Source organism: Chiloscyllium plagiosum, unplaced genomic scaffold, assembly GCF_037043375.1.
Source record: "Chiloscyllium plagiosum isolate Xiang-an unplaced genomic scaffold, Cpla_swu_hap1 HiC_scaffold_27, whole genome shotgun sequence".
Classification (NCBI taxonomy): domain Eukaryota; kingdom Metazoa; phylum Chordata; class Chondrichthyes; order Orectolobiformes; family Hemiscylliidae; genus Chiloscyllium; species Chiloscyllium plagiosum.
In genome coordinates, this window is record NW_028270165.1 from 30,271,304 (window position 1) to 30,282,178 (window position 10,875).

At 41.9% G+C, this 10,875-nt stretch overlaps 1 protein-coding gene across 1 annotated transcript; it reads left to right on the forward strand.

Moving 5' to 3' along the window:
* The first annotated feature begins 7,534 nt into the window (after positions 1-7,534).
* LOC148143510 (neuropeptide SIFamide receptor-like) lies at positions 7,535-10,068 on the forward strand. The gene is made up of 2 exons (XM_087975227.1): positions 7,535-7,604; positions 9,161-10,068. The coding sequence occupies exons 1-2, from the start codon at positions 7,535-7,537 to the stop codon at positions 10,066-10,068; spliced, it is 978 nt and encodes a 325-aa protein (XP_087831353.1).
* Positions 10,069-10,875: the final 807 nt, after the last annotated feature.

Genomic DNA, 10,875 nt, shown 5'->3' on the forward strand with positions numbered 1-10,875 from the left:
ATCAATTCTGAATTTAGTATATTGATATCGTTAAAGGCCAATAAAACAATCCGTTGCTTTGCAGGTATAAGACTGGGAAAATTTGAAGCGTTAGAGGAGAACTGCCAAAACACCAACAGATGTAGGCTGCTAGTCAGAATTCTCTGAGAGATACCTGTCTAGACGAGGAGTTTGCTCAGAGAAAAACAACAATTCCGACGTGGACAGCAAATCGACAGAAGAAGATAAAGAGAAGCTGCGACTGCGGGCTGATTAGGAAATTCGAATTTTTCAGTAAATCTTAATCGGGGTTTTATGGACTAGCATTATAGAAGGGAAAATCAAACATAGGTTAGAGTAAGGAGTTGTAAATAGTTATTTGTTAATTATTCTCTGTTACACTTTAAGAAATAAAGTTATTAATTTTTACTTTAAGTAGTCCAAGAGATAAATCTTTTCTGTGTTGCTGGTTTAAATTAAGCAGGAGAATTTACCCATGTTGGAGCAAATGTACAACATTGCATCCCTCTTTTTGTTCTCAATATCGATATTTCTGAAGCTCGGGATCAAATGTACTTTCGAACTAAAAATGGCCTTAAGGAAGTAAGTTCAACTCTTTACTTGGCATGTACTACATGTCAGGCAAACAGCAATGTGTTTTAAATGGGCAACAAAGCTGGGCAAAAACAGCAATGCCCACAATCTGTAAATTAGTAAAACAACGATAATAAACCATGAATGGTACTGCAGTATAGCAGGGCGCAGCAATAGATCTTTTGGATTTTCACCATTTTATGCTCAATCACCTTTTTATTCGGCGATTGAGTATTTCCACATACAACATCAAATTTCCACCAGATCTCAAAAGCCAAAACAAGGCTTATGAGGTGAATGCATTTTGAGACACGGCAAGCAACACATTTAATGTGTCTCTGACAAAGTACGTTTGGTTAACTCTCACTAAAAAAAAACATGAACTGCACATCTTTTCTCAAAATTAGTTGCTCACTCCTTTCCTTGAAATGTAATATGTTCATGTTTTAAAGCGGTCAGACCCATGAGCATCTCAGCCAGTTAACATCAGGATTGAACTCATTTATGAACGCGGATGAACCAAGTTTCTCGGGTGCTCACAAAGAATCACTGACATTGACATTTGCTCCAAAATGACAGATAAACCTGAAGAACGGCGGATGCTATGAATTAGAAAAAAGTCGAAATAAGAAGGATCATTCGACACAAAAAGTTAGTTTATTTTTCCTCTACACACATGCTGGTAGACCTACTCCTTTTTCCAGCAACTTCTATTTTTGTCGCTAAAATGATAGATAGGCTATCAAATCACTTTCTTTCTGAAGTGAAGACACTGGAATATCTATATTGGGAGACAAAGAAAACCAGACACATGCAGTTCTTTTGCAAACACGTTCTTTCTCTTTAAGTTAAGAAAAAGACACGTGAAAGTGAATAACATGCCCAGATTCTTTCACAACTGGATCATTTCCCCGTTCTATTATACAGTCACAGAGTTATACAGCCATAAAAATATAGCCTTCCATCTAACCACGCCCACTTCTCATATTTACGATATCTATGCCTCTCATGATTTTATAAAGCTCTAAAAGGTCACCGCCCAACTTCCAAAGCTCCAGTGAAAACGTCCCCAGACTACTTTTGTAAATCAAACCCTTCATTCCCCATAACGTCCTGGTATATATGTCTGAATGCAATCCAGTTTAACAATGTCTTTATTATAACAGCGCGATCAGAACTGCACACTGTACTCCAAAAGAGTCTCACCAGCGTCGTGTACAAACTCAACATGATGTCGCAACACCTATACACATAAGCAAAGAAGGTAAGGTTCTAAGCAAAGAAGGCAAGCGTGTGAAATGCCTTCTAAACACCCAGCCTACCTTGTCGCAAATTTGAAACAATTATGTGCCTGAGCCCCTAAGTCTATGTGTTCCTACACGATAATACATTAAAAGGATGGAGTTCCCTCGAAAGTTGCACTGTACCTGTTCAGGTAACGGCAGTAAAGGTAAGCATAGTGCACAACTTAGTTTAACTTGCCTATCTTCATTATTCCTTCCAACATGCATTTCCACACTTCTCAGAACTGCTATGTAACTACCATTTTCTGCGGTTGCTGTCTTCCTGAAGTTTGCTGCTCCCTTTCACATTGTATATTATGTTTGCAACTTGTATGTCTTCTGCGAACTTTGAAATTATACCCAGAGTACTAATATGCATTAAAAGAGCAATGGTCTTAATCCCTGAAGGATAACATAATTTACGTCCCTTGAATCTGTGAAACATTCATTCACCACCATTTACTGTTTTCTATTCCATAGCTGGTTTTGTATCAACACTGTGACTGCCAGGGTGTGTTAATCCAATGGCCTTTTATTTTAAGATTCATATGAGACACCTTGTTAAAATCACATGAAAATATGAACATAACTACCCTCATCATTCGTCCAATTTCATCAACTCAGTCGTTTGCCTTTAACAAAGCCACGTAGCATGATTTCTGGTGAAACGTATTTCAATCATGAATTCCATAATCTCCCCAGCAAGAGTGAAAATTGTGTGACTGGCCCGTGGTTAATTAGTTTCTCTCTTTTTTATTTATTTCCAAAGATGTAATATAGTTAACCCTTCGTTTATCTGTCACTACATCAGTATTGAAGGAACATTGAAAGATTATGATAAATATGTCAGCTATTTCCATCCTTGTTTCTCTTATCAACCCATTAAGATCGGATGATGATTACTTCTAAGCACCCAATCATGTTTTAATGATTACCTGGAAAACTTTAGCTTGATTAGAGATCGTCAGCGTGGCTTTGTGAGGGGCAGGTCATGCGTTATTGCATTCTTTGAGGAAGTGAAAAAACACACTGATGAAGGGAAAGCTTTGGATGTCGTGTCGAGAGTGTGATGCTGGAAAAGCACAGCAGGTCAGGCAGCTTCCAAGGACAAGGAGACTCGATGTATCCGGCATAAGCCCTTCATCAGGAGTGAGACTTTTGGGCTGGGAGGCTGAAAGACAAATAGGAGTGGGGTTGGGAGAAGGTATCTGAGAAAACGACAAGTAGATAAAGGTGAGGGAGAAGGAGATAGGTCTGGGGAGTTGGAGGCTTGGGACTGGGATAATGTGGCGGGAGGGGAATTGAGGAGACTGTTGAAATCCATATTTATCCCGTGTGGTTGCAAGGTAACAATCCAGAATATTTGGGTAATCGTTTGGGGGGTAATGATTTAACAGTAGAAGAGGCCCAAGACCTGGTTGTACTTGACGGAGTGGGAGGGGGAGTTGAAGTGTTCACTCATAGGGCGGAGGGGGTTGGTTGATATGGGTATCCCAGAGATGTTCTCTGGAATGATCTGCAATAAGGCATCCTGTCTCCATGATGTAGAGGAGAACACATCGCGTGCAATGGATACAGTAGATAACATTGGTAAATGTATAAATAAATTTCTGTCGGATGTAGAAGTATCCTTTGCGTCCGTGGACGGAGGTGAGGTGAGTGGTGTAGGCGCAGGTTTTTCACTTCCGGTGGTGGCAGGGATATATGCTAGGAGCGGGGAATAGGCTGGTGGAGGGCGTCGACCTGATGAGGGAGTCGCGAAGAGAATGGTCTCTCTGGAATGCTGATAGGGGTGGGGAGGGACATATATCGCTGGTGGTGGGGTGCGTTTGGAGGTGGCAGAAGTGATGGAGGATGATGCGATGTGTGTGAAGGTTGGCGGTCTTGGATGCGCGAACCGGGGGTGGGGGTGTTTTTGACGTAGTTGTGTTGAGAGGGGTGGATTTCTTGGACGGTGGTGCTGGAAGTGGATGACATGTTGCTGGAAGTCATTGTGAACCACGGGAAAGAGAAATTGTAACCTTGTAAGAAGGAGGCCATTTGGGATTTTCGAAGTTGGAATTGGTCATCCTGGGAACAGATGCAATGGAGGCAGAGGAATTGGGAATAAGGAATGGCGCTCTTACGGGAGATGGGTGGGAGGAGGTGTAGTCTCGGTAGCTGTGGGAGTCGGTGGGCTTGTAGTAGATGTCATAGATTTTGATGTGGTGCACATGATTATTAGGAATGCGGTTGATAATGTTCCCCATGGTAGGCTCATTAAGAAAGTAAGGAGGCAAGGGATATGGAACGTTTGTCCATCCGTTTGCAGAAACGGCTAGCGCATAGAAGACAGAGGGTGGCAGCAGTTGGACAGTATTCAGCTCTGAGGTCAATCACTAGTGGTGTCATGCAGATATCCATTCTGAGCTCTCTGCTCTTTGTGATTATTATAAATGTTTGGATGATGAAATGGAAGGGTGGGTAAGTAAGCGTGCTGGTGGCTTGGTGGATAGTTGTAGGTTGCAATGGGACTTTGATCGGATGCAGAACTTGGCTGAAGTGTGGTAGATGGAGTTCCCACTAGAAAAGTGTGAACGGATTCATTTTGGAAGGTCGGCTTTGAACGAAGATTATAGGATTAAAGGCAGAATTACTGACATTGTACAGGAACCGAGGGAATTGTGGTCATTGTCCTCAAAGTTGCCACCCAATTTAATAGGGTTGTGAAGTATGTGTATGCTGTGTTGGCTTTCACTAACGGGGAGAAAGTGAGGACTGCAGATGCTGGAGAGCAGAGCTGAAAATGTGTTGCTGGAAAAGCACAGCAGGTCAGGCAACATCCAAGGAGCAGAAGAATCGACGTTTCGGGCTTGAGCCCTTCTTCAGGAATGAGGAGAGTGTGCCAAGAAGGCTAAGATAAAAGGTAGGGAGGAGGGACTTGGGGGAGGGGCGTTGGAAATGGGATAGGTGGAAGGAGGTTAAGGTGAGGGTGATAGGCCGGAGTGGGGGTGGAAGAAGATTGCAGGTTAGGAAGGTGCTGAGTTCGAGTGTTTGGACTGAGACAAGGTGGGGGAGGGGCAATGAGGAAACTGGAGAAATCTGAGTTCATCCCTTGTGGTTGAGGCGCTCTTCCTCCAGCCGTCGTGTTGCTATGGTCTGGCGATGGAGGAGTCCAAAGACCTGCATGTCCTTGGTGGAGTGGGAGGGGGAGTTGAAGTGTTGAGCCATGGGGTGGTTGGGTTGGTTGGTCTGGGTGTCCCAGAGGTGTTCTCTGAAATATTCAGCAAGTAGGCGGACTGTCTCTCCAATATAGAGGACGCCACATTGGGTGCAGCAGGTGCAGTAAATGATGTGTGTGGAGGTGCAGGTGAATTTGTGGCGGATATGGAAGGATCCCCTGGGGCCTTGGAGGGAAGTAAGGGGGGAGGTATGGGCGCAAGTTTAGCATTTCTTGCAGTTGCAGGGGAAGGTGCCGGGCGTAGAGGCTGGGTTGGTGGGGGGTGTGGACCTGACTAGGGAGTCACGAAGGGAGTGGTCTATTCGGAACGCTGATAGAGGAGGGGAGGGAAATATATCCCTGGTGGTGGGGTCCGTTTGGAGGTGGCGGAAATGACGACGGATGATACGATGTATATGGAGGTTGGTGAGGTGGAAGGTGAGGACCAGTGGGGTTCTGTCCTGGTGGCGATTGGAGAGGCGGGGCTCAAGGGCGGAGGAGCGGGAAGTGGAGGAGATGCGGTGGAGAGCATCATCGATCACGTCCGGGAGGAGGTTGCGGTCTTTGAAGAAGGAGGCCATCTGGGTTGTTCGGTATTGGAACTGATCCTCCTGGGAGCAGATGCAGCGGAGACGAAGGAATTGGGAATATGGGAATATGGGATGGCGTTTTTACAGGGGGCAGGGTGGGAGGAGGTGTAGTCTAGGTAGCTGTGGGATTCGGTCGGTTTATAGTAAATGTCCGTGTTGACTCGGTCGTCCGAAATAGACATGGAGAGGTCTAGGAAGGGGAGGGAGGAGTCTGAGAGGGTCCAGGTAAATTTGAGATCGGGGTGGAAGATGTTGGAAAAGTGGATGAATTGTTCAACCTCCTCGTGGGAGCACGAGGCAGCGCCGATACAATCATCGATGTAGCGGAGGAAAAGGTGGGGGGTTGTGCACCACAGAGAGCTATGGAGGTTGTGTCACGGAGTATATTCAAGTTGATGTGAGAGTTTACTTTCAAAACTCTGTGATAGAAAATGATTTTATGCAAAACGCAAAAAATTAAAGTTGAGCATTGTCAGATCTATAATGATCATTTTGAGCAGTGGAACAATTCCTCGATTTCTTTTCCTTCCGAATCAGTCTCCTCAGATCATTTCCAGGTATATTTCGCAAACAAGGACAATCGCAGAAAATTCAACCCTTGACATTGTACCTCATTCCACCTCAACTTTCGCAACTCAGTGCAGTCACCGGTTTCGAATGTGTTACAGTCTTGATCAAAAGCTGAAGGGCCACTGCTGACATGAACCTAGCCCAATGAACTCGGCGTCCTCAATTGATCTTCGGCAGAACTGTGCGTGAGTACTTTGAATATAACTGTGCTGAACTGAACCTGTGTATGCTGACTGCAACTCTGCTGAATCGAACATGATTTCACGGGAGCTAACTTCGCTCAAAACTGAGTGGCAATTTTCAAAATTGGATATAAATATTAAAAACTAGATGATTTCACCATACAAATAACCAATTTACTTGGACTGCTTCACAACTACATTAACTTTATTCGACATTTCTTCCCTGACTAAATACACCCTGAGGTGGACGTGGATCTGTCATTTTGTTATCAGAGAGTACAAAATGGTCCTGTCGATGCTCAATTTAACCATTATGGACCAGTCACTGTCTGTTCAATGAATGGATTGAACCCGACCCTCCCCCACGCGACTCCACAGGGAAGACAACGACAGTGACATGGTCCTCCACGGACAGAATGCAATAGAATGCAATGGATCAGTTTACACTGAAGGTAATCGGACTGATCAGGCTTCACCAATTCGAAATATATTGCAGAAAGCAGCAAACGTCAATTCTAATATTGCTAATGAATTGGAAATGAGTATAGTACAAAATGTGCTTGACGTATTGGAGTACAGTGTAACATTTTGCACGCAGTCCAGTGTGCACTCGAAGTAATTGCCAAAACAAACCAACTTTGTGAACAGAACATGAAACAGGACATGTGAATGAAGCAGAACATATAACGGACAAGCCCACTACCAGTGCACTAATGATTGCTTTAAAGTAATTATTACAGTTTCAGGAAGACTTGAACCAAATCAGATATCACTTGGACTGAATAATAATTAGGCGACATTTTCCAGTAAAACAGAATGTCGCAGTTCAGAGAAATCTTACTGACAGATACTGATTCTTTATGTAAAGCACACTCGTGTATATTTACAAATGCCTCTGTCATTTTTTTTTAAATCAAGAACTTCGCTTTAGGGTAGTGCCAGTGCCTCTGAATAAAACTTTTACTCCCTCAAATTTGAAGATGAGCCAGAAAGAAGCAACTCTAATCTGATTGTTACGCTGTGGGCAATTACTGCAAAACACCAAGGCAGTTAATTGTGTCTCTGGAGCATGGCATCAGGTATAAAATTGACTATCATCCACTGAAGTGCCAAATGCAACTGAAAATTAAAACAAAAATGCATGGATTGCCGAAAGGGCTCGTGTTTGCTATTTACTATCCAATCCTAGCAGCTATTGGGGTTCCGGGTAAAGGATACTGTTTTTTATTAAACAGTCATGATTGCAATAACTTCTTGAATTTTCGCATTTCAGTTTACCCTGTCTCTCAGTTTTCAATAATGCGGTCCTGATGTATTCAGAATCATTTTGGTAATCTGTCGGTCAACATGGCCAGATTCAACGAGATTGTCTATTTGGGCTTTGTAATTTTGAAGGAGTCAGTTAGCTCAGTCGCCTGGATAGCAGGTTTTAGTTTCTATTCCCGCACTGTTTGAGGTTACCACGAAGGACTGTCTTTTTCGAGATTTCATCTCGCCTGCGGCACAGTAACCACCAGTAGTCATCTATGTCTAACGAGAGTGCAACGCTATGATTCAGCAAGATTGTGAAAATTTTACTTTCATTGGATTAGAATGTTTCACTTACCGTTTTAGGGCAATGACGTTCCATTTTTACGAACAAGGTGTTTTCAATTAATGTATTTTTTTCCACTTTAACACTGTAATTTCTCCTTTTCAATTGAATAGTTGTTTATATTGTTAGTGCACTGTTCATCCTCGAGCAATATATTCTTCCTCTTTTCTACTAGTTTATTGATATCAGAAGTCAGAAATGCTGTTCTGTTGTGTTCTTAGCGCTATTATTGGAAGTGCATCATCTCACGAAAATGAATATTTAATTACACGTTGATTGTGTTTTGAGACCTCCAATTGTCAAACAATTGTCACGTTGCAAATGCATCACTTACTTTTTATCTGCACAGCTATTGACAGAGGATGGAACACTATTCGCTGTTTGTGATGGACTATTAACTGCAGCGTCTTGATAGCTCAGTCAGTCTTTGCATTCGCGTCTTATTCCTCACATCTTCCGTTTATTGTTTTAGCACGAATGCAACAGCCTGGGCAATGCAATACAAAGTCAGTACTGACGTCTTGCAGTAAGATTTGAAGCCAATATCGATGGAATCAAAACTGAGAGCATTGTCAACAGAGCTTAACTTGGACTTCAGCTATTATGTTACTTTATTCTCTGTCACAAAACAATGTTGCTTTAGTTTAAGATCATTATCAGATGCAATTCCAGGCTTCATTTCTTTCAGAGGACAAATGCATTTTGTTTTTAAATTATCTCTTCCTGGACATCTACCTAAATGTGAAAATCGTCAAAATTTCTTATACTCTACATCATCCACTTATTTTTGATCATTTGCTTGGTCGATATAATTTGCTGCTTCTTCAACTTATCAATCTTTCAGACTACTTTCGCTTTTGTTCCTCGCTTGAAATTGTCACAAAGCACCACAGAATGAATTTCCTGCAACTGAGTCATAAAGAAAGAATTTGGAAACCAGAATTTATCCCTTTATCCACTATTACATAATTGTCTGGTTATGCTGACAACTAGAAACCTTTTTTATGTTGTTTAATAGAAATAATTTAGTGCAAAATGTACACTCTTTTCTCACTTTGCAATTGCTTCCAGAAAGTTGAGGATGCTCAGACGTCTCTTTCAGTCTTTCTTTGGTTACTTCTTTATTTGCTCTCATCATGTATTCACTCATCATGTCTCCTTTTCCCTAGCCAATCTTTCAGTGATTGTCATCCTGTCACGAGAGAGGTGCGGTCTTTCCAAGTGTATCACATATTACCTGGTATCCATGGCGGTCACGGATATCCTGGTCATTATCACAGCTGTGATATTAAACCGAATTGTGGGAATTTATTTCCCAATGACGTTCCTGGCTATCACCTCAGTCTGCAGTGCCAGTCTTATGTTAATTTATGGAGTCAGAGATGCTTCTGTTTGGGTAACTGTCGCTTTCACATTGGATCGATACATTGCCATTTGTTGCCAGAAGCTGAAAATGAAATATTGCACTGAGAAAGTTGCAACTATGATTATATCAACAGCCTGCATTCTAAGCTGTCTCAGAAACATCCCCTTGTACTTTATTTTTGAACCTTCTTTTATCATCAACAACATACCTTGGTATTGCAGCCTCAAATCAATATATTATGCCTCACCCTCGTGGATTGCATTTGACTGGATAATCGTAATTTTAAACCCTTGCCTTCCATTCCTTCTTATTTTGCTGCTCAATGCGTTTACCGTCAGGCACATTTTGTTGGCCACTCGTGCCCGCAGGCGGCTCATTTCTTCGAGCAATAGAGAGAATCAGAGTGACCCAGAGATGGAAAAACGGAAGAAATCAATCGTTTTGCTCTTTGCTATCTCGGGCAGTTTCCTCCTGTCGTATTTGTTGGTTCTACTGACTTTCCTCTATGTTCAATTTGCAAATGTGAGTTATTTCTCAGGTTCAAATTACAAGGAATCAAATTTTATTCTTGAAGAAGGCGGGTTTATGCTTCAGCTTTTGAGTTCCTGCATCAACCCATTTATTTATGCAGGCACCCAAGGTAAATTCAGAGAGCAGTTAAAAAAAATGGCTAGATTTCCCCTGACACTAGTTGTGCAGTGGCTTAAATAATGATCACAGTAAAATGACACAAATAACTGTAAAATGCATTTTGACTTCAGTATATATTCTATCCGTTGCTTTATTTTTATTTTTGTTTATGCATGTCATATTGCTTTGACTGTGTTCTTGAAATCTCTTACTTTGTATTTTGTATTGTAATGAGCAGTCTGCGGAGATACTCCAGTACTTTTTAAAACAGACATATGCAATTAAAAGAACAAGAAGTGATTTAAGAAGGGAAATGTGCTGAAACAAAGGTATGTCTGGTCTCGCCAATTATGTTATACATAATTTCACATCAAACCTTTTCATGTTCTGGGATATGAGAGCTGTATAAAATAGGATATTATGACGATTCCCGAAGTTCTAAGTGACATCAAATTACTTGCAAGTCGTTTCTGTTATCCCTCAATTCATCTTTTATGTTAACCAGGCTTGATCTGCGCTGCTCCCTGAAGAACATAAGAACAAAATAAAATAAGAACCAGGAAGAGGAGTGGGCAATCTGGCTCACTCATTGTGCTCTGCCATTCAATAAGATCTTGGCCAGTCAGATCGTAGACTCAGTCAAACGTACGCTTCAGCTGACTGTACCCCTTAATTATTTTATTGTTGAAAAATCTTTCTATCTTTGCCTTAACAACATTCAACGAGATAGGGTCAAATGCTTCTTTGAGCAGCAATTGCTAGGTTCACAACCTTTTGGGCGAACGAGGCTAAGCCTTCTAGTTCTAGTTTCACTTGTCAGTGGAAACAGCGTCCGAGCTTCTATCTTATCTCTTCTATTCATAATTTTATGTCTTTGTTTGTGAGATC